Source organism: Salvia splendens, chromosome 22 (assembly GCF_004379255.2).
Source record: "Salvia splendens isolate huo1 chromosome 22, SspV2, whole genome shotgun sequence".
Lineage (NCBI taxonomy): Eukaryota > Viridiplantae > Streptophyta > Magnoliopsida > Lamiales > Lamiaceae > Salvia > Salvia splendens.
This window is the reverse complement of record NC_056053.1, coordinates 17646512-17671724: the sequence shown is the minus strand read 5'-3', so window position 1 is coordinate 17671724 and position 25213 is coordinate 17646512. Positions and strand designations below refer to the sequence as shown.

Genomic DNA, 25213 nt, shown 5'->3' with positions numbered 1-25213 from the left:
CACGTATCCCTTTAATTCACACAATCACCAATACAACACTTGAGTATTATTTATTTTTTGAAGGAAAAAAGTCCTCTTGTTTCAAGCTTTTGCAAGTTGAGACTAATGGAACCATCAAAATATGTTCTAGTTGCATTATTTTTAGCAATAACATGTTTGTGTCAAGTTTCATGGGCAGGAACTCTTGATTATGAAGAGGCTGTGTGAGAGGTTGATACGAGTCTCTCTCTCTTTTAGTTTAGATATTTTAGGAATCTACCATAGATTAGGATATGATTTGATTTGTTTCCACATAGTTATAAATATGTGTGATCTTCTTTAATGAATTATTCAATCAAATAAGAAATACAAATCAGATTCATTATGGTCTCTATCGTTCTCTTTTGTGAACAAACTGTTGATTTTGTGAACAAACTGTAATCAACGCTGCCAGACGGGACGATCCCGCTCACAGCCACCAAACCCCTTCCGCCGACCCTACGATTGGGCGCCGGACATCAGCCGCCTCCGGGCTATATCGTTACTTCTACACGTTAAGGGGATTTGCTCCTTAATAGAGGTCAATGTGGTTACACAAGATATCCAATATTGTGTGGCCAAACTTTGTCACAATTAGGGTCAAAGGATCGAAATGTCGATTTTTTTTACTATACTTGTTAACGAGACAATATCACAAGTCAAGATGCCAAACCTCGTTTCCTTGGCCTCTGACTCTATCTCCCCCGACTCTCAACTCATCCAAACTGCCACGGGTAAACTCAACACCTTTTTCTAATGATACTCATAGGGTTGTGTTTTTGTCGTTAGAAAATGACCAAAAAAGAACGAAAATTGTTGTCATGAGAGTGTTTTTCTTTTCATTGTAGTAGTAATTTGGATTCATGATCATTAGAAAACATTTATCCAACACTTAGGTCATGTTTGGTTGTTAGGATTCTGTCTAGGAAAGTAATCTGATTCCTTAAATTTTAAATTCATGTGTTTGTTTCTGTTTTTAATCAAACTGGGAAAGTAATCAAAATCCTGAAACAAGGAAAATTAGTACAACTTTCCAGAATTCTGAATCCTAACTTTTCTTAGGTATTCTTTTTCCCAGTTTTAGGATTCTTACATATTTAATGCAATATAGTACAGTTTATTATTATTATTATTATTATTATTATTATTATTATCATCATCATCATCATTATTATTATTATTTATTACAGTATTTTAAAAATAATTTAAAAGTATAAACCATACTTAATTTCAGGATAATAAATAACTATAATTCAAATTATCATAATTATAACTATATTATTAATATTTATTTTTATTTTTATTATCATAATAATAATTTATTAAATAATTAAATATAATTATAATAATATAATAATTATTAATTTATAAATTAGTAATTAACAATAAAATTGTAGTGAAATTTTAAATTATAAAATTTATTCAATTAAAAATTAAGTAAATAATAATAATAATAATCTTATTTATTATTATATTATTATATATTATGATGTATAATCCATATTTAAACTATCCATCGTAATAATAAATAAAATAATATAATTATTATCATTTGTAATTAATAATTTATTAAATAATATGTATTATTATTTTTTATAAATAAAAAATGATAAGTATATTTTTATTTTAGTGTTTAAATCAAATATATACTTTCAAATCTTGATATTTTCCAAACACTGGAAAGTAAAGTTATTAGAAATCATATTCCCGGGATTCATTTTCCCAGGAATCATTTTCCTTGCCAACTTTACTTTCCCGCCAACCAAACATGGCCTTATAGGTAACATCCAATTATTGGCGAGCTAAGGGCAAATATCAAAACTTAATTGTCATATATAATAATCAATCCGCAATTTGGTCCTAAATTATGCATTCAATTATATACAATCAACCCTATAGCATTACATATTTGTCTTTACATTTGATAAGAATTCAAGAGATATTATTATTTATTATAATATCATCATCTTATCTTATTCTCTATTTCAATGTTTCATCATTTTTTTGACTTATGTGTCACGTAAAAAACAAAAATTACAGATTACTGCCATGAACTAATGGAGATGTCCCTAAAACGACTAAACCAAGCGATGGAAGCAATCCAAAAATCTCCAAAAACCCACAAATCCGACATCCAAACATGGCTGAGCGCCGCCCTAACATTCCAAGAAACCTGCCTAGACACGATCAATGATCATGCCTCGGCAGACTCGTACGCGGCCGAGATTTAAAAGAAAATTGACCATCTCTCCAAACTGGCCAGCAACTCCCTCGCCCTAGCCAACCGCATCGCAGCGCAGCGCAGCCGACAAGGCGGAGGCTCCTCCAAGCGGGAGATTTTCCGGCTTGGGTGTCGGCCGCCAACAGGAAGCTGCTGCAGAGTAGTCCCGGGGCGGTGAAGGCGGATGCTGTGGTAGGGAAGGACGGGAGTGGGTATTTCAAGAGCGTGGGCGAGGCGATCAACGCGGCCTCAGGAGGCTGTTTCGTGATATATGTGAAGGCGGGAACTTAGTAAAGACGGGATCACTTTGATCGGCGATGGAAAATACGCAACGATCATTAGCGCTGGGAGTAGCGTCGCAACGATCATTGATCGGCCGTTTCAGTACGATATTTATTCCACCTCATATAATTTTTTTATAAATTTTAAAATATTTATTAATCCGTAATTAATACGTATCAGTTTTTTTTTTTAAAAAAACTAGTAACGCTTTTTTTCTGAATTGGACAGCTGTCCGTGGGGACGGATTCATAGCCCGCGACATCGGGTTCGAGAACACAGCCGGGGCGGAGGGCCACCAGGCGGTGGCCCTAAACATCGCCTCGGACCGATCCGTCCTGTACCGGTGCAGCATCGCGGGCTACCAGGACACCCTGTACGCGCACTCCCTGCGCCAGTTCTACAGGGAGTGCGACGTCCACGGCACCATCGACTAGCAGCGGTCCTGCAGAGCTGCAACCTGGTCTTCCGCAGCCCGAGAAACGGGGCCAGGAGTGTTGAAATAAAATTAAAATCAAAACAAATATGTATTGATTGGGATTGACTTGCTCGTGTATATGTATTATTGTAAATGGATGTTTTCTGTAATTTATTCAAAAGATTAATATGGAATGATATCTGATTAATCATGGTTATTAAATATGTAAATTAAATACTAGAAATAAATACAATTCTACTTGAATTGATGAATAATAGGAGTAGTAAGTTGCGAATTATACTGACAAATCCTGTTTCAACTGATCAAATTTTCTTATTCCTCTTTTATTAAGAGTTATTACCATGACGTTATCAGGAAATTGAGTGATATTTTTGCTTTTGTGGGGATGAGTGATTACAAAACATTAAATAAAAGAAATAACTAAAACATCTCTTTATCTTTTGACTTTATTTTCTCCTAACTTATCCTCATCCACTTAACACACAACACATATCCTTTTTAATTTCCTTGCTGAAAAGATAGTGGTAATACTTCAATACTAATACTCCATGTATTCGTGATTAATTGTTCTAAGTTTCTTTTTCAGTCCATCTGCATAAAATTATCTTGTTTCCTTTTTACTAGTACGGAGTAGTAAATTTAGTAACGGTCCACATATCACATTAATACTAGTATACAAAAATAAGATAATTTTTTTAAAATATGTTTTTATCATATTTTATTTATATATTTATCTACCCACCAAACTACTCCTTACTATCCATTTTTAATTACTACTACAGTTCTTAAAAGAACAAGGCGAATCAAATTTAAGTTATTTAGAACGGGTGGAATAAAAAATAAAATGCACGTACTTTTGTGTGCAATAATTGAATAAAATATAGTATGAATTTCAAATTGTCAAGTTGTTGGTTTCTGGAGTATAAGTGATAAATCGAGCGCAATACAACCCAAGTGATGATGATAATGCATGGAATGGCTGATCTAAAAAGAATGTGTATGAATTAGTGTAGTGATGCATGGAATGGCTGGTCTAAAAAGAACTAGACCAGCCTCGGTCGAACCCAAGCACCGAGCCCCACGACCAGGCCCAAAGAACAGTCCAAAGACCAATTACCAAGATCCAAATACAAGAGCACGAGCTCGAGGTGGGGTGGGCGGCGCGCTCGTGCGCGCGCGTGTGGGCTCTACAACCCATCTTAGTCCACTATATTTATTACATGTAATAATTCTTCTTATTAAATACTAGATTAATAAGGTTGTTATTAACTCTCTTAATTAATCCTATGACTCTATCATAACTCATTTAATTAGCTGGCAATTTTGTCTAACTTTAATCCATTATTTCTCACTCACTAGGGAATCGGATTTGAGAAAATGAATATATCACGGTCATCTTCTCCAACGTAGATCGACTCTATATTATTTAATTTCACAAAATTAAATATCTCATTGAAATTATTCTTGGTTAAAACTTTTTGACTGGGCACACAATTCCAACACAAGTGTCAAATCGAATAAACTTTTATAATTTATGAGATAAAGCTATGATAACAATTTTAAAATGTTGTTTACAATTATTTTACTCCATATTGCAGTGTGTTGGATTTACACAAGCATCATCGTTGATTGTATGAGTTATTGACGTTTACTGTTAAAGCAACGTTGTTTGTGTAAAATTTGACAACCAGCCTTCGAGTACTATGTGATTAAATTAGCTGATATAATTAATTAACCGATTACAGATTTACAATTAATTATATAAACTAAATATAGTTTTGAAAATAAGTAGTACAAGTATTAAAGTCTTAGAAGAAGGTTGTGACACTAGCGCTTTTGTAGTTGCGCTGTCATGTTTGGCTCTTATTCTGATTTAGATATAAATCCTCTCTTTCAGTTTTTCTATGTTCTTTGTTCTAGGTTGTTTTGTCCTTTTTTTACTCTTTACTTCTGCTTTATATTTTCTCCCTCCCTTTGATCGAAAGGATAGTAAATTGGTAATCCAAGCCCCCTAGCTCAAGTGGTTGAGGAGGGTGGCAAGGATACCGCGCCATCCTGGAGGTCTCGAGTTCGACTCCTGGATAGCGCAACTTGGGAGTAATTTCCCCTGTGGGCCTAAACAAGGCTTGTCGCCTTGGGGCTTTGCAAGCTTACGGGCCTGGACCCGTCTGTGGGTGGACAACTTATGGGTCTGGACCCGTCTGGAGGAGGCTAGTTCGTGCGGCCACGAGAGGTTGGGGGAGGCTAGTTCGCTTGCCAATGTATCTCGAACTCGAAAAAAAAAATGATAGTAAATTGGTAATTTCCTTTTGTGGTTGAAGATTGTTGCCTTGGGGCTTTGCAAGCTTACGGGCCTGGACCCGTCTGAGGGTGGACAACTTATGGGCCTGGACCCGTCTGGAGGAGGCTAGTTCGTGCGGCCACGAGGGGTTGGGGGAGGCTAGTTCGCTTGCCAATGTATCTCGAACTCAGAAAAAAAGGATAGTAAATTGGTAATTTCCTTTTGTGGTTGAAGAAAATTATATGGTAACGTCGATTTCGCATGAGATCCTATCTAGGGTTGGGTCGATATGATATATTGTATCAAAAACATTGTATCGTATATCGTATCGAAAATATCGATATGAAAGAATTACATATCAATATCGTATATATCGAAACTTTCGATATAGATAATATCAATATCATTATCGTACCGAAATTCGATCTATCGTTCAGAATGATATATCAAAGATCGATACAATATATCGAAATATCGTACCGTTTCAAATACCTGTATATCGAAAAATATAATTTCATAATAGAAAATTAACACAAAAATTAATAAAACTTCAACACAATAAAATAAATATTGTTCTCATCTCCATAATCAAAATACAACACAACCAAGTACAAAAAAAACACCATAAAGTTTGAACAAACTCCATCACAATAATTAGCAAAAACTAAGTAGCTGTCTTGATCTTGATTCTTGAACACCAAACCTTTCATCTTGTCGAAATCATCTAGAAATATTAACCTACATAATCCAAGGCCAAGAGAGATGAGAGATTAGAATTGAACAATAAAATGGGCATATACAAATTAGATAGACAACGCAAAGAAGTGGACATTTAATTGACAAATTACGAATAGAAATGAGAGAATAGCACTGACTATATTTTGCTAGAAGTGTTACATAATAATTTTCTTGTCATGGATAACTCTGTCACTTGACTAATGGCTCAATTCCAGCCATTATCTCAGAGGTTTAGATAACACCAAATTTCAGTAACACGCTAAGAAAGCTTGTAGATAAAATGGAAGTTTAATCACGAAGAATCTATCAAATTTAAGACTAATACCTCATCATTTGGTAGATCAACTAGTAGAAGATATCAAAATATCATATGTTAGCAAATAGTTTATTGCAGTGAGCTTCATATCAATGTTATCAAATAAATTAATGATTTAAACTATCTGCTTTAGCAAAATGAGAGCTCTACAAACACAAGCTAAAAACAAGGTCTAGAACAATAGACCAATCATGTCATATCTTCTCATGTAGTACTACTTATGAACTCAATTACAATTTATAAATCAAAGTCTATAATAATAGACCAATCCATTCATATCTACCCATATGATTTACTTACGAACTCAATCTCAATTAAGAAGCCTAATGGCTACCACATATCAGATAGTAACCAAATTTAAGACTAGTACCTCATCATTTGGTGGATCAACTAGTAGAGATAAATTTGGAGAATCATGACGAATCACATTATACAACCAATCAATCTGTCCTTAATTTCTACAACCAATCAATCTGTCCTTAATTTCTAAATAGGATTGTTAACTGCAACTATGATTAATCTTTTAATCACTACTTAATTAAACCCTATTGCAAACAAATAGCATATCACATTTCTACAACAACTTGGTTCCTAATTTGGTATGATAATTAAAAAATGGAATCATCTTGGAAGTTTATAAACCATGAATTTGCATATATAGAACATAAATTAAAATACTCACTTTTAAAAAAAATTAACTCCTATACGAAGGAGGAAATTACAAATAAACTCATATACTATAGAAAGGAGGAAATTACAACCGATGTCAAGAGGGCTCGAACTCGGCACCTCATACAATAATCTCTAAGCTCTTGCCGCTAGGACAAAGGCTCTAGACAAATTAAATTAAAATACTCACTTAATTACTTTGAGTCTGCTGGAGCTGAAGGGCTGAGAATATAGGAGCTGCAAGCCTACAGCCGCTCGCCGGAGATAAGAGAGGCGGTGGGGAGCGTGAGAGAAGCTGGACTGCTGGAGAACGTCGTCGGAGATGGACCGTGGAGGCACGACGAATTGTGAGAGAATCGTGAGAGTGAGACTGAGAAAGAGCGGCGTGAGGTGAGCAATAGGATTCCAAATAATGTACATTTACGATCTAATGATGTGGACAGAGAGGATTCCAACATTACATTACTTGATGTAAAACATATACATTATTATTGAACATACATATGTTGGTGCCCCAATATTTTAATAATGTAAATATACTTCAAAGTAATGTAAACCTTTAGTAATCAGTAAAGTAGAATCATAACAATATCATGTGTTAATATTACAATGTAGACAACACATGAAATAATGTAAGTGAGTACTACAACCTAGCCTCATTGATTGTTAAACCCAAAGGGCATAAATTCAATTTCCTTTCAACATTATTCTCTTCAATCTGTACATTATTCACTGATCCGTGCACATTATTAGATACTATTGGTACATTATTTACAGTACAAAATCTTAAACGCATTAAAAAATAAAATTTAATTCATGTGGTGGTGCTATAACCTAGCCCCATGGGTTGCTAAACCCAAGGAGGATGATTCAAACTTTCTGCCATTTGTGATGATTTCGTTTGTGAATGGGTACTACAACCTAGCCCCATGGATTGCTAAACCCAAAGGGCATGAATTCAAGTTCCTTTCAACATTATTCTCTTCAATCTGTACATTATTCATTGATCCGTGCACATTATTAGATACTATTGATACATTATTTATTGTACCAAATCTTAAACGCATTAAAAAATGAAATTTAATTCATGTGGTGGTGCTATAACCTAGTCATATGGGTTGCTAAACCCAAGGGGAATGATTCAAACTCTCTGCGCTTGGTGATGGTTCGTTTAGTGGGTACTACAACCTAGCCCCATGGATTGCTGAACCCAAAGGGTATGGATTCAACTCTCGCCAAATATTAAATACTTACACATGTACATCATTTAGTATTACACATGTACATTAAAGGCCACTTGGCGTACATTATTTAGTTCTACTTAGCCTAAACATTATTCCCTGAAACACGTACATAATTCAAAAATGAATTTTGAGGTATGGTTAGTAATATGCCCTAGCCCTATGGATTGCTAAACCCTAATGGCTTTATCTCCCTTCCCGTAGTCAAGGTTTTGTTAGTGAGTCGGTACTATACCCTAGCCTCATGGATTGCTAAACCCTTTGGGGAATGAATTTAACTTGTGTCACACATTAAACCCATTGTAATGTACATTATTCAAAGACGACATATACATTATACAACAATAATCGTATGTTAATACAATCTACATTATACACTTAATATAGTACATTACTTGTCGAAAATTTACAAGCTGTAACTTACGAAAAGAAAACACGAAAATCTGTAAGCAATGGATGATCTCATGAAAATAAAACGACATTTGATGCAAAATAAAACTAAATACAAGAACGAACTAATCACGAACAAATACAGAAAACCATAGATGTCAATTACACAACTAATACAATAACTTTCTACCAAAATTTATCAATAAAAAAAACAGACGTCTTCAATTGAAAAAAGACGACAACAATTTCTTGAGAATGTCTTCAATGGAGAAAACGATGAGGGAGAGAAGAAAGATTGTTCAATTCCCCCAATTTCAACATCTCCATATCCGATCTCAACCGTTGCGCGAAGAGACCGGAAATGCAATTGTGGAGGAATTGGAAATCGGCGTCGTGATTGAAATAAGTTTTAATTAAATACATGTGGAGTAGGAGCCGGGCCAGATTCGAGATCTCTTGTTACAAAGAATTCGAATTACAAAGTAGAACACCGGACGTCTACAATGGAGAGAGAGATGAGAGAGAAAATCTAGTTTAATTTAGGAAAATAATTTAGAATCAATCTTCATTAATCATGTGCTGATATTAGAGGGAGAGAATTATGAAATGAAATAACCGATGCCTAATGGCTTCCCAAAATGACCTTTTTGAATTTGTTAAATATTTTAATTAAATACATTTGGCACTATTTTTGGCCATTAGATCTTCAAATTGTGGGCTGAGATTTAATTGGAAGAATGAACAATAATTAGAATAAGGATATGAATACATCCCCTATATATATATACATATATATATATATATATGTGGATGTATTCATTTCCTTTTTGTATCTTTTGTTCTTTGTTCTTTTTAATCTCAGCCCCACGATTTTGTCATCCGACGGTTAGATTGGTGCCACGTGTAATTTAATAATGCAGATTTTCAGTTGAATAATGCACATCGACTAATAATGCACAATTTTAGTGTAATAATGCAGATCATCTGGACCGTTGATGAATAAGATCTAATGGCCCATATTAAGAAGAATAAAGGATCTAAGGGATGAATAGGAGGATAACGCTCCCATATATATATATATATATATATATATATATATATATATATATATATGATTTTAAACTTCAATATGTATTGATTTTCGATATAATTCGATATACCGAAAATATCGACATGTATCGTATATTCGATATAAAACGATATATCGCGATATAAGGAAATTCATATCATTATCGTGTCGAAAACTTACGATACGATATTGTATCGTATAAAAAATTACGATATATCGAAAATTCGATAATTTTTCGATATTTTTCAATACGATACGAGCGATATATCGGTTTTTCGATATTTTTCCCCAGCCCTAATCCTCTCTTATTTGCAATCAAAGATCCTTTATCATTTTTATGTTTATGTCTCATTGTCACTTTTAGGTATTTTTATTAATCCACGTGCTAACTCATTATACTTATAATTACATAAATATTATTGTAATTTACACAACTGATTTCAAAATATAATACGGAATTGGTTCAAAACAGAGGTTTTATGTTGTATTTATAACATAATTTTCAATACAAGATATTAAGAAGGCCATTTAATTAACGTAACAAAAACCACATAGGATAGGAGTATGTGATATCTATATATCCAAGTATCCAACAGAAGCGAAAGGCGAGTTAGGTCATAAAAGATCTCGAGTATTCTCAATTATAAGTCAATACTAATTGATTAGAATCAATTATATCAGGTGTGATAAGGATGTACAGTGAAAATTATGTTGATAGTGGCTTTTATAATAATATAATAATAATATAAGTGCGCATTACTCCAAGTTGAAGCTTTCATAATCTATTATTAATAGACTTATTAACTAGATTGAAAATTGGGGGCCTCATTTATTTCATTTTCTTTTTTCTAACACTGAAATTGGTTGTCTAACTTGAAGCAGTCTTGATGTGAATCACTAACAATAAACATAATCATGTTTATCAAAAGCTTATCTGGTTAAAATTTCGCCGATAATTAATTCGAGGGACCATCTACTAGATAGTACTGTAGACATAATGTTTATCTAAACATTGAAATTATTATGTGTTTAAATTTCTTAAGACTTTTTTAGTTGAAATTGACTGATAACCTATATTCCAAGTTCTAAAATAACCTAAAACTTTTTTGTAGTATGAAATATATTTTTATTTTTATTTATTTTTATTCCACCATCAACGCGTTTCCGGAGAATGACATGATTACTTTAAAAGAAGAATGCTAAGATATGTAATAAACTACTCACCCAATTCATAAATTATTGTTTTTATTTTGATTCATCGCGAGATTTAAAAAAACTTAATAGAATCTGAGTTTCATTTTTATACTATAATTATATTTTTAATAAAATTATTAGTGAAATAAATTAGTATAAATATGATATCTATTAATACAAAATAGAAATGAAAAAAAGAATGTTTAATAGTAAATAGTTTAAAATAATAATAGTATGTAATATTTAATTGTTGGTAACTATTAAACTATTAGTATACGTGAACAAAGTGAATATAGAATGAGTTTAAATGTTTAGGTAACTACCATAACACCACAAAAATATAATTATTAGAGAATTTACAATGAAAGAATGGGGGAGCCGTGCCGCACGTCCCTCTCCATTGTAGGTGCCTGGGCCGCGAATGGGGAGGGGCGGCGATGGGTCTGGGGCTACGGGAGGGGCGCCGGAAGATGCGTCCACTCAGGACACCCGTTTTAGGTGGTGAGATCGTGCCAAAATGGCATAGGATTTTTCAACTTTTTTTATTAATCCGAAAATTCTATAATTACAAACTCATCTTCATTCTTCCTCATTCATTCACCATGACCTTTTGTCTGCAGCATTTCAAAGGCAGCCAGATTCATGTATTGTAAAGACATGGAATAAATGAAAATACTAAGAAAATGTTGTGAATATTGTTGAATTGTCTGGGCTCAAGGTTGCCAAGTATAAGAAGATTCACATTAAGTTCAACCTTATTAACATACACATTTAATAACAACTTCCAAGTATCAGTCTCAAAGATGACTTATTCCACATATCTAAAACATTTTGACAACAACTAAATATATCCATCAAGTTCATGTCAAAGCAGGGCAGAATACACCTTACTCAGCAACAGTCGTTCGAAGAGGCAAAGAACTTTCAATTTCCTTGGCCTCAGAGTTCTTCTCTGCAACAGCTTTTGACATCCCGAACATCTAAAAGACCATGAAGAGAGCCAAATAGAGTATTACATAATGACAAGAGAGATCAAATTCCTGGAAATGTAAATGTTAAAACAGGACTTTAAGCCACCTTCTTGATTGTCTTTTGGAAGCAAGTTTTGTGTTCGTCCATAGAAGCATGGATGAATTCATCAATGTGGTCTTTCACATCTTCTAGGAAAGTTCCACTTTCGCTCTTCTTCTTCCGGCATGAAGCTGCTGCAGCTGGGGTAGAAGCTATGGATGAGGGGTTCTCAGTTGGAGTCGGTTCATTTGCCATTGCAGTTATAACCTACATAACATTCAGTACCACAATGAAAGCATCACTTAGATTGCTTATACATCATCTAAGCAGAGCGCATAAGAGATACGGCAGAAAAGCGAAATCAATGACAAACATAACAATACCTATATCCAAATGTATGTGAGAATCAAACCATAACCTTTTACATCAACATCTAGGCGGCTAAATATGTTTAATATCCTACAGATGTAACACCTTCAATTTCGTATGATCATTCCTAATGAAATTACAAAAGGAACTAGCAATCTTGGTGTTTTGTCAACAGTTAATAGTATAACTCTATCAATTTTAGTTCATTAGAATTTATTCTCATCCATGTTAAAAAACCAATTCCAAATCAAATTAAGAAAATACAGCAAACCCAACAATCTATCAATATATAAAAAGCAAGTTTTGGGAAAAATTATGTTAGTTGCCATTTAGGCCCGGTGAGCTGAGAAAAAAAAAATTGACGTGTTATAATTTAGGCATTGCAGGAATTTATAGTCATGAACTCTTGAACAATTTTACAGTCATGAATATTGGAGAAGTCACAGCTTGAACTATTGAACAATTTTATAGTCATGAAATCTTTGAGCATCACATAATTCAATCCGAATTCGGGCTCATAATATTTGGAGAAGTCCCAAATTACTACGAAATACCCCCAATTCAAGTTACAAATTCACAACATATTCTACCTTTGAGCATTACATAAAAAAGCCAATTACTTTGAAGTGCCCCCAATTCAAATCCTAAATTCTCGCCACCCTTCGCCAGCTCAATTCAACAACAACTTTCTCCTACTTTGATCTCTCAATTCAAGGAATAAGATATCATGAAAAAAAATTCTTACCAAATTTTCGCAATCGATGTGGGGCTTCGAGCTTTTGAATAATTCTTTATGGAGAAAGAGGAATGGCGTTGGAGAACTCCGGCTGTAAATCGCGGTAAATGTGAGAAATAGAGATGGAGAGTTTTCTTGGGCTTTTTTTCTCTCCTTTTCTTACCCTAGAAATAAAAGGAATTAAATCGTCAATGGGCCACACCTAGTGGGCTCATGCCTGTAAGCATTGGGCCAACACTACTGATCAGCCCGATAATATATACTACAATTTCCAACACTATTAATTGGATTTTTTCTTAATTTAAATTCAACAATTACATGACATTCTGTAAAACTGGTTTTGGCAGGAAAATTGCTTGAATATTTATGCATAGAGCTTTACACCATAATAGATCAATTTCTTAGGGCTCCGCCATGGCCACGCAAGCAGGATTTGGACTATCAAGGATCGTTCTAATTGCCGGAGCTGGTAATTTATTGCTTTTTTTTTCTTTTTTTTTAGTTATTTCTTGTAGATCGATTTTAGAAAAGAGGCAATTTTTTCTATGGTTTTTTTCTTGTGTGATTAGGTTACACAGGAACTATATTGTTAAAGAATGGGAAACTGTCAGATGTATTGGCTGAGTTGCAGGTATTGAATTTTCCATCTCCACTCGTTTCGAATTTTATTCATATCATCTTCTTTAATTTCAATTTTTTAGCTGTATTCGAAATCTTAATACGGCTTCTGTTACTAGCTGTGAAGAGAGTTGCTTTGCATTGTAGATAGATATCTTAGTTAGTTTGGTCCAAACGAATGTCAAATTTAGCACTCCCTTCACCCCTAAAAATATGAACTATTTCCTTTTTTAGTCACTCTTAAAACTAGTACAAAATTTCTAATTTAGGAAAGATGTGTAACTCATTTTCCACTAACAATATTTCAATCATTTTAGTCCGTCCCTTAAAATTATGATTTTTTGGGTCAGTCTCTTAAAAATTTTATGTTTTTTTTTTCTGATATTGCGATATTCAATCTGGGAATGCTTGTGAGATATTTTTGAGAGAATAGACGCCATGTTAATATAATTCTCAGAGAAAGTGATTTCTTATTCCCAAAATAAATGGACTAGCATAGTACCGGACTATGATATTAAGTTCTAGTAATTCTCAGTTCATGTAGTGGTCTCACAACTGCTTGATACTACTTTTTAAACCATTATTAATCGAAATTTCTTCAGCTGCAATGTTTATTTAGTTGTATGTGTTTCTTGATTAATTTTAGAATGTTTCCGGATATTTGCCAGAATTTGGTTAAAGGCATGGAGAAATCAGGCGAGTCAGAGGGGGAGTCAGATTATTCTGATGCCATTGCTAGCCAGGTTTATTCTTGGTATTTTAATTATCATCTTCATGTTGCTGTTATAGACCTCAGTGTTATTAATAATATGTCGTGGTAACTTAGCCAACTACCTACTTGTTTGTATAATCATTGTATGATGGTTTAGCTAATAATCTATGATACCATCCTCTTTTACCTAAGTTATTTACCTAAGTTATCTGAAGAACTATGATACCATCCTCTTTCACATGTTTGTGTAGAAGTACTTGTCCAACAAAATATTGAGTTTCTCATTGTCCCTTTTCTTTTAAGGATCTCGGTGCACTTGTTAGACTGTTGAAATGACCTGGGCACAATATGTGAAGTGTAATGCCTTAGCCTACGGGTATTTCAAAAAGATGTGCCCTTCAGCTTTGATATATGGTTAGCTCATTTTCAGGTCCGTCGATTAGCAATGGAGGTTCGCCAGCTGGCCTCATCTAGGCAAATTACTGTTCTAAATGGGAACTCTACACAGAGTCAGTATCTTGTGTTTTTCCAAGTGAAAATGTCGGCTTATTACTGTGCAAGTGGTGACTCTTGTTCTCGTTGTTGTAGGTAACTTAACATCTCTAATTGTTCCGGCTGCTGCTGTTGGAGCTTTGGGTTATGGGTACATGTGGTGGAAGGTTAGGGATGTATTACATTCATTTACGTTCCTAGACTAGGAGGTTCCTTAGTTAAAAGGCTATTCTCTTCAGTGTATACCGTTTTCTGCTGCTTGCATGTCTTCTCTAGAAACTGATTCTCTGTTTTGTGACACGATCCCTTCGGCTCTCCATTTTCAAAATGCCAGGGTTATTCCTTCTCGGACCTGATGTATGTATCAAAGCAGAATATGGCAAATGCTGTTTCAAACTTGACAAAACACTTGGATCACGTGTCTGATGCTCTTGCTGTAAGTATAAGCTATAAGATTTGTATTTATTGGACCATCATGTTTTCTTTTCCTTAATACCTCAATTTTCATGATGAGTGTGACAAAAAAGTTTATGGTGTCTCCTTATTTATGCCTTTACCGAAATCTGTGACTATTCCATGATGACTGGTAAAGCAAGACTGCAAGAGTAGTTAGCCTATGTAATATCTATGTGATTGATTTTCTGTATGGTTCACGAGCAGGCAGCAAAAAGGCACTTGACTCAGAGAATTGAGAACTTGGACGGAAAAATTGATGAGCAAATAGAGATTTCTAAATTAATTAGGAATGAGGTACATGCAATTGCATTGCTGATTTCTTTTTGTATTTCCTTAACTAGCAATTTAAAAAATATATAATCAATTCCCAATTTATTTTGAACTCTTGAAACAGGTTTCTGATGCGCAAGCTGATCTATCTCAAATTGGCTTTGATTTGAATGATTTGCATCAGATTGTTTCTGGTTTGGTTAGTTTTGATTTTGTCAAATTATTTATTTTTATGTTTCTGCAGTTTAGTTTAATAGGCTGCAGCATGCTCATATAAATGTTTGTTAATGTGTCTTGTAAAAACAATTAAGACGATAACATGGACAAGTAGAAAGAGAGCATAGTTGTTGGACGGTTGGAGTATATGGATTATTTTAATACAAAGTTAATTCTGGCTCTCACTTTTGTTCGCAGTACAAGCAATGTTGACGTTGCCACACTTGTAGATGTGTTTATCTATTACTTCGTACTTTTTTGAGTCGAAACTTGAAACTTCTGCTAAAACTTTGCTTTCTATTTGATTGTCCTCTTGTGCAATAGATGAGTCATGTATTCGAGCTATCACTTTGCACCTCTTTGAATAAAACTCTGAAAATCTGATTCGTCCATCTGTCATACATTCTAGCGCCTTGGTTCATTATTGCAAGACTATTGACGTTAGGTTGCTGTATCACACGTTTATGGCTTAAAACCTTATCCAGGATGCTGCTTCACCATATTTATGTACTTGGTTCACAAACACTGCAATTTGTATTTCTTTTGAAATGGTTCCTCCCCTTTCAACTCTTATCTCGTATGTTCTGTTGCAGGATGGTAAACTACATTCACTAGAAGACAAGCAGGTGAACTACTTTTTTGAACTGATATTAGTCTCCTCTTTGTTTTCTTTTTCTGCAAGTTGCTTCTGCAGCACTTAATACTTGCTCACTCTTGCTAATTATAGGAGTTTGCAAATGCTGGGGTAATGTACCTGTGTAGCATTATTAATGGGAAAAGGATGGCCATGCCAGAAAGGATTCAGGTTGGTTATTCTCCTTTTCCTGCACCTTAATTTCTCTTTTTATTGTGATAAAAATCATTTAATCTATTTTGATATTCTCTGGTGAATCGTGCTTAGGTTTTCGATGTAATGCCATTTTTTCATCTTTTTAACTAAATATTTGAGGCACAGTTTTTTTAAAAACCATTCTTGCTTTTATGTCCTTTTAGCTTACATTGTTTCTAGATTTCTATATATTTAAACTAGTTTGGGCCATTTTTTCATTAGGAAGAACTCACTTTTCCTGGTAGGCTTTAAAACCCTTAATCATTGTAATTTCTTACATCTCAGTTGTTATTCGGAAGTTTTATTTCTTAACCAGTAATGGTGGTTTGGGAAGCATCCACATTTCGTCTCTCCTTATCTTGAGTGATATCCCCGTAAAGTTTAGTCGTTAGCAACCTGCTTTTATTAACTAATTTATTTTCAATGGTTTGGTGCAGGATCAATTGAAACATCCTGGAAATCCAATGCAAAATCTCATGGTACCTCCCATCTATTCTCCACTAAGTCTGTTGCCAACTGATATTAATGAATCAATTAAGTGATATAGTTCTCATTCTTGTACTGTGTTTCTCATTTGATCACAACTCTAGGATGATATGAATTTTACGGTCTTTTCAGGGTCTTAGAGCTATAGTAGATTCTCCCAACAGTAATTTATTGACAGATGGGAGTGTGCATGATAATAAGCTCAGTAAACCCATAACGAGGTACACTATTTCATCTCATGTGCATGTCTGAATTCTGCTTCACATATTTAAATGTGTGCGTTTAAAAGCGTTGAATTTGATATGCAGGACTTTTTCAAACAAGAGCTGACTGCTAGCTTTGTAGAGGTATGCTACTTCTTCAAGCGGCTATAGAGTTAATTGTGGTTTCTGCGCAACATAATCTTCTCGATTATCACATGTAACATAAATTGATACCAACCTATACATTTATTTTATTCCGAAAGTATTATTATTATTTAGCTTTATTGTATTGTTATGGTGGTTAGAATTTGATTTATTTTAGTATTCCATATTTTTTTTTATATTTCATATAATATAAATATTGTGGAGTATTCTATCAGTATTAGCTAAGTATACAAAATAGCCAATAGTTACATTTCAATGTAAGCAATTCCACTGGCAAAACCGACAAATGTGTACAAAAAATTATTACTCCATTTTAGATCAGAATGAACTCTTAAATTAATAAATATACTTCCTCCGGTCCCTAGAAAATATAAACTTTTGATTGAGCATGTGTTTCAATTCAGGTAAAATAAGAAAAATGAAAAGAAATGATAATAGAAATGGTGTTAATGTGGTTCACGTTATTAATAATGTAATTGGATTTCTAAAATTAAAAGGTTACACTTTAAATAAAAACTAAAAAAAAGTATATTTCATAGTACTATTTTTCAAATATAAGATATTTTTGGATTTAGTTTATTTAAATTAATCCTACTTCATTCCTACTCCAATATTCACAACATAATAAAATAATATTATAAAATCTCACCATCGCTTACATATTTATAACATTATTTTACTATTGTGTTGTGAGTGTTGAAGTAGCAATGGAGTAGGAGATCCGCATTTGCGGACTGGGCAGTGAGTTGGGGCTTTTGTACAAAACTAGACAATAAAATGGCGGTAATCGGTGATGTCCATATACGTAAACTATATTTCGAAAAGTGCAGTGGTAGACGATAGCTTTTGATGCCCGTCATCTATATTAAGAAAAGAGCGGTAATATTTAATGCTCCACAATTTTACGTAATAATTAACGACACGAACAAGGGATCACCAAGATAGCTAAGGTAGCCAGCCTCATTGCTCTCCTAATCCGAGTCACACTGTGTGTCTGAATTCCTCAAGGCGCCTCGTGTTGTGGTGGAGGTCTTGGGAGTTTTTCTGTATGCAATCATCAACGCAAGAAAGAAGACCATCACATAGCTTATTCATTTGGTCCCTCAATAACAGTAACATCAAAGATTATACAAAATATAGATTTCAAATAAGACATGAATGAAATTGAGTTTCAAAGGTAAATGAGAATGTGAGGTCTATACATCATTGACTAAAGTTAAAAAAAAAATTGATTCTACACGTTAAGTGTAATAGCTTCTGATCCTAAAGAATATATTTTGGTCTATGTTTAACTATTCCATCAAAAAGTTGTCCGGTCCGGTCTCGTGGATTGTATGGGAATTTGGGAACAGCCGTACTACTCAAGCCCAAAGCCCTCGGAGCATTCACATTCGGTACCTCAAACATATCAGATTGTGGAAATGGCCATCCAATTTAGTCCTGTGCGTTGTAGGGAGGGCGGAGGGGGCAGAACCACAAGTTGATTAGGCTAGGTTGAGCAGGGCTGGTCGATGGGGTGCATATTTTTAAAACTCAGCTCATTTTTTATTCAGAATTTATATCTTTAAATTATGTAATTTTAAAATTTTATGTTAGTAATCTTTCCGTTACGGTTTATTTAATTTTACTTTATAAGGAAAAATTATAACGTGAATAGTATGTAACCGAATAGCCCGACACCCCAATAGAATTGCCCCAGTTGACATTCGTAGTTATGGATCCACCATGACCTCCTCATTAGGTTGTCGCAATATTAGTAATTATTTCGGTCCATCACACATTCCATTACTAAAATGCAAACTTTTTTTGTAGTCGTGACTCATGGGTGCTAGATTCGTATATTCTAAATCAATAATCGTTTTATGCTTGCTAATTTAGTACACAACAAAACTAGGCAAATTAAATTTATTTAGTCTAGTGTACTACGAAAAATACAATTTTTTACATTTCTTTTTATGCATACATTCCCTGCTTCACCATTGTTCCTGCTTCCGAAAGAAATCTCTACTTTTTCAATTTATCGGAATTTCTCTATTCTATTCGTATAATGATTTCTTTGATTCATTTACATTTTTAAAAATGAATTTATAATGCGTGTATGTGTGTATATATTTATATATATGCCCTCTTGAACATGAGTAATTACAAATCGCGTGTGATATATCTTCTTTGCTTCAGAAGTATTCCTTATGAAACTCAAACCTTGTGGATGTCTTGTAACTCAATTCTTGCGATAGCTTCTTCAGCTCCTTCGCTAAAATAGGCATACCGCAGTAGAATACGCCTGCACGTCACCAGTTAGTTCAGGTGGCGTTCGATTCGTTAGACAAGATAGCAGTGAGACATAATTTGAGATGGGAAACGAGTCATTTACCTACTGTCGAACATGGATGCTTCGCAGCTACTTTGTGGAACACCTCTCTCCAATTAGGCCTTGCGAAATGCGTTATAACCTGCAACGTGAAATTGACAGATAAGACAAAATATGATAAGAACACATATTTTCTATCATTTTCGGTAAACCACAGAGTTATCTATCTATAGTGTCTCATTTTTTTTATCACCGCGTTCATTTTTTGTTTATAACTATTACTTATGATTTGTTATAGTAAAATAATTTTTATTTTTAAAGACATGGGACACAAAATAGTACTCGAGTTCCGGATAGGATGTCGACTCCATGTTTAGCGTGGTTGAGAGCCTGCACCATCGTGATGAGAGTCGACCGTGCATCGCCCTCTTCATACACACTTGTTAGGTAGTTGTGCATCTCGATTTGGCCCTGTTAAATATCAACCATTACATAAATAAGAAGAAAAAGAAGAAAGCGACTACAAGTACCTTATGGTCCATCTCCGCAACCTCACTCATCACCCCCTTGAACCACTCAAACGATCCAGGCTCCCTAGTCACCCAGTAGAAATGTGCATTCCTTGTCTTCTGCGACTTCTTCCTCCCGCCAGATGTGTCGTACGAGGAGGCAAAGCTGTTCGAGCTGTCATCCGACCGGCTGGCCTCCGTGTTAGAGTCCTAATAAAAATTAACAGGAGACTAATATTTATCAACAATGTTGCAAGTCCAAAAACATTTTGTTAAGCTTAAATGAGATATTTCTGACTATCAATGATGCTATAATAAAAATAAAATTAAAATTAAAATCCGCTTCGCATACCACTTGATCTTCAAGCCTGGTGTTGTTCAAGAGATCCCTGAGGATGCTTATGAAAGGGGTGGCCCCGATGCCCAGGCCAACGAGCAGCAGCACATCGTAGTTCTGGTATTCCTGCGCGGGCGCTCCGTAGGGCCCATCAACCAGCAATTTAGGCAGGCTGCACCAGGTTAGGTTAAATGTTTTGATCATTCAATAATACTGAGAATAAAATGATAAAGAAAAGCTTACCCTGTTTGATCAACGTTTCCCATCGATCCAAATTTAGCACGACCAATCACACACGTCGAGCTATTATCCTCAGTGAACACTCGCTTCAGTTCTTTAGTCCAATCACCAACTGTCCGGATATGAACGCTCAGATAATTGTCACCTGGTGCTGAAGTAAGCGAAAACGGATGCCTACACAAAAATCATATAATTATTTTATCAATACAAATTTTTGTGTCCGCCCCTGAAAACGTGTATGATATGTGATGGTGGTGCTCACCACTCGAAGGAGGAGATTGCCGGACATTGAAGGAAAATATATTGGCCGCTCTTGTATCTGAAGCCGTTCGGCTTTGTCATCACCAAGCTGAAGACACCTCCTGGAAGTACAGAAACCTATAAAGTCCAAAAACAAGCATGTAAAATGTTCTATTTTGTTATGCTCATAATTTTTCATTTCTCTGTTATCGTTTTGTTACTTAGCATAATTGTTTATTTTACGAGTCATACTACAATCGAGATTACCTTGAGAATCCTAACTGCATAATGTTCTGATCTGCAGGTTCTCAAACTTCTCTCTGCTATATAAAGAATCAGCGGAACTGAAATATACATCCATGTCTGTAACATGCAAACCAAGATTATAACATTAGTGCTAACAAATAGTGTTTGTAGAACAATATTAGAGTGAAGTGAACTATAAAAATGCATATCCCAGTTCTTACTGTTTTTTGGTACCAGCGATGAACGAGGAATAAGAATGAGCCATGAATCAAAAGCAGGACATAGACGAGGCCGAGGAGGTGGTGCGAGTACCAGAATGCATTAAACCCTGTTACTCTGTTAAACGGAGGAGGCAACTTCACTCCGTTTCTCCTAAATCTCCGTGTAGCCAATGTGAAGGCCAGCATCATCAGCACCACCATAGAGATCCCAGTAGTGCCAATGACACCTCTCAAGAGGCCACTGTAGGTAGGCTGCCCATCCTTAAAATCGGGAGCAATAAGCGCGAACCTCTCAGGAGAAGATCTAGCAATGCGGGGGAAATCGCACGTTATATGCACTCCGGCATGGACTACCACCGCAATCGCGATAGCAGACGCAATTATCTGCAGATGAGCGCCCATTTGTTTTATCTTCCGATTAATCAATTTATATGCTACTCCTATTTTGGGACGTCCCTTATTAATTGTCATTCTTCATTTTACTATTTTTAGTTCACTAACTTTTTTTATCCACTTTCCTCTTTATTTACTAAAACATGTGCTGGTCAAAGTGAGACACGTATTGGGGACGAGGGAGTATTTATTATGGGCTACCTTGTGGAAATTAATGTTGTCGTCAAAAGGAATAACTAGTCTGGCTCTGGTGGAACGCAGCCATGTGAGTATGTTGCGGCAAACTGGGAGGAGAATAAGGGCCATGTTGAGCTTGAGCGTCTCGGCGGCTCCTTTGGCCGTGGTGAGGCAATTGCCCATCACCTGAAACGCGGCCTTCTGCCGGTACTGGAGGAACTTCCACGTGAATAGCCCGGCCATTGCGCAAGCCCAGACCAGCAGAAGCAAGGCTCTTTGCCAGTTATCCAGCAGCACCGACAAGAACTTGTTCATCACCACGCTGCTGAAATTCTGGCTCCATCCAACGCTCGTTGTGCTCAGAGGCCTACTGTAGTTCATGTAGTTGTCTCTTTGTAGGAGAAGTGTTTCCAACTGCCATAACTGAAACACACCATTTTTCCTATGAGATGACTCACCAAATAGTGTCCTAGATTAAGTGTGTAAGAAATTTGATCTACTTCTTTAATTATAAATTTAGACTACATATCTAGTTATAATGAAAGCAAGTTTTTTTTTCATTTTTTAGGGGGTTGGTGGGTGAGTTGTATCTTAATTAAGGAGTAGAATGTTGAAATTAATATAATTCAGTTGACCCAAAGTGAGATTATTGTTAATATCATTAAGTGTCAAATTGAACTTTGATTAGGTTAGTATAGCAATATGATGGGTACATTTCAACTGATTATAGACTTAATTAAAAGTTAGTGACTTTTTATTGCATCATCGCCTTTTCTTCTCTGGTTTCGTTATCTAACGATGGATTATGCAACCACTATGATTTACGTGGCCAATTTAGAAGACAAATTATTCTAAACATTAATACTATTATTTTTATGAAGTAAGGCAATGATGGGTACCTCAATGTAGCCGAGGCATTCAGGGTCAAGCTCTTCCATTATTAAAGAGGCGTATTCGTTGGCACGTTCCTTGAAATTGGACAGCTTATTTGCAGAAGCACTCAGCATTATTAGCTGTTTAGGTCAAAACATAAATTAAACTCATATTAGCATTTTCATGACTTTCTCCAACAATTGTTTTTTAAAATAAAGAAAGAAATTAACACAAGAATATTGCTGTCGATCTCGAATTAGGTGAACCAGAAAAAACACATGAGTTAATAGAAATAACACAATTTAAAATTGATAACATATACTCCCTCCGTCCCACAAAGATTGTCTCATTTCCTTTTTTCACACTCATTTTATAAAAATAATAATAAATAGTTAAAATAGAGAGAGAGTAAAGTAAAAGAGAGAATAATATAAAGAATAGTCTTACCTACATTATTTTTTCTCTTATTTTACTCTCTTTCAATTTTACCTATTTATTATTATTTTTGCAAAACGAGTGTAAAAAATGAACTGGAACAATCTTTCTGGGATGGAGGGAGTATATCAATTTTACCTATATCATGGAGTAACTTTTTTTTTCTTACCTCTTGTACTTCATCCCTAGTGATTTTTCCATCTCCATTTATGTCAGCCCTGTGCCAACAATCAAAATCATGTTTTATCAATAGACAAATGTCTGGTTACAACTACAAGCCCTAAAATAGAAATTAATCTCCAAAATATGAAAAAAAAAAATCGAACCAATTTATTTTAGGAGAGGAAAAGTGTGCAACAGTTCATATCATCCAGTAGAAGTATTATGACAAAGATTGTCGCTTCTAAAATTCGATTTAGTAAATTACTCATCAATTCATATTCCCGAAATTTTAATGTTTGGTAGTGATTTGGTAAGTGTTTAGAGTAATGGAATAAATGTAAAAAAGTGAAAAGAAGTGGTTTTGACAAGAAAACAAAGAAAGATGAGTGACCTAAAATAAGATTAGACATTTTGGACTAGCAAGAAAATTGACAAAACGCAAGTGATAGAAAAGAGAAACCCCAAAAATTAAAGCACTAATCCGGACCGTTCAATCTCTAGCAGTATAAATCATCATCAAAATCAGAGGCAAAATCAACGGTCAGAATTGAATATTTAAATTAATAGAAGTAAAAAAGAGCGGTTGTTGATGCTAACATATCAAAGAAAATTTGGAGACGCGCGTCGAAACTGCCGTCGGAAATTTGGAGCCAAAAATCATGGAGCTCCGCCTTGGTGATTTTGCCGGTTTTCAGCCTCCGCCGCCGCGCCAGTGCGTCGAAAACCCCCAACGCGAACTCCTTCGAGTCTCCCATCCCTAATTTCAAGCAATTACGGATCGAATTTCCGAAATCGATGCCAATTGAGTGTTCAATTTTGTTTAAGTTTACCTATGCATTCGCCGAAATCGTGGCGGGAGAGCAAGCCGTCGACGGCGAGGACGGCGAATCTGGCCTCGGCGAGCTTCCAGAGCATGTCGGGATGAGATTCGCCGCCCGTGCTGCGGCTGATGAATCTGAGGCCGCCGAGCGCTCTCTGCGCGGTGGATTTGTTCCGCATCATCTTCGCCCTCGCCTTCATCATCTCACGCGCCGTCACCACCGCGGCCTGGTGGTGCTGGTCCTCGGCGGCGTCCGACGTGGACGTCCTCTCCGACGGCGTCCTCCGCCACGAGAACATCCGGCGCAGCCGCGACGCCGCCGAAGTGCTCCGGGCGAGGAATCCGCCGGCCTGGTCGTCGTCGCCGGAGGAGGAGGCATTGGCGGCGGGGGCGACGCTGCAGAGGACGACGGAGTTGTCGTCGAGCTCGAGCGTGACCTCGACCATCTCCTCGCCGGCGATGTTGCGGCTGAGGTCGTTGAGGTAGACCGGTAGCATTGCGCCGCCGAAGAGAGGCGGCTCGCGCGAGCATTCCGCCGCGTCGAAGGAGCGGCTGCTGCTGCCGAACGACGGCGTCCTCATAAATAACTAATCAAAAATTGATGAAAAATGCGGAATGAGGAATTGATCAGAATTTACATCGCATCGATTTCATCATGAAAATTAGGGATTACGAAGAAGAAAGAGGAAGAGGAGAGAGATGAGATGTTAAAATAAGGAGAGCACCTCTCAACCGAATGGAACTCTGTATATAAGCACACAAATTTCAACGCATGTATGTATGTGCCCAGTCGTGCCTAAGCAGAGTGGTTGGAGCTTTCCAATTTCTACA

General features: G+C 35.6%; 2 protein-coding genes and 1 pseudogene across 3 annotated transcripts; 2 read left to right on the top strand and 1 right to left on the bottom strand.

Annotated features, from left to right (window-relative positions):
• The first annotated feature begins 1814 nt into the window (after positions 1–1814).
• LOC121786842 lies at positions 1815–2955 on the top strand (annotated as a pseudogene).
• A 10324-nt stretch (positions 2956–13279) lies between these two features.
• On the top strand, positions 13280–17537 carry LOC121787687. Its single transcript, XM_042186500.1, has 13 exons — positions 13280–13440; positions 13541–13602; positions 14258–14332; positions 14732–14810; positions 14890–14960; positions 15128–15229; positions 15454–15543; positions 15644–15718; positions 16329–16361; positions 16463–16540; positions 17002–17043; positions 17183–17271; positions 17359–17537. Exons 1-13 carry the CDS (start codon positions 13386–13388, stop codon positions 17378–17380), a joined length of 873 nt encoding a protein of 290 aa, XP_042042434.1. The 5' UTR covers positions 13280–13385; the 3' UTR covers positions 17381–17537.
• Positions 17538–19309: 1772 nt separating this feature from the next.
• Positions 19310–25213, bottom strand: LOC121785818 (respiratory burst oxidase homolog protein E-like). Of its 2 annotated transcripts, XM_042184267.1 has the most exons (15): positions 25108–25213; positions 24393–24969; positions 24160–24319; positions 23570–23618; positions 22992–23105; positions 22117–22515; positions 21523–21906; positions 21323–21418; positions 21078–21193; positions 20819–20989; positions 20591–20747; positions 20260–20448; positions 20072–20200; positions 19793–19871; positions 19310–19702 (listed from the first exon to the last, which is right to left on the bottom strand). In XM_042184267.1, the coding sequence occupies exons 2-15, from the start codon at positions 24961–24963 to the stop codon at positions 19593–19595; spliced, it is 2724 nt and encodes a 907-aa protein (XP_042040201.1). In that variant the 5' UTR covers positions 24964–24969; positions 25108–25213; the 3' UTR covers positions 19310–19592. The 2 variants fall into 2 exon arrangements, with proteins under 2 accessions (XP_042040201.1, XP_042040202.1); XM_042184268.1 differs by lacking the exon at positions 25108–25213 and having other exon boundaries at positions 20281–20448; positions 24393–25101.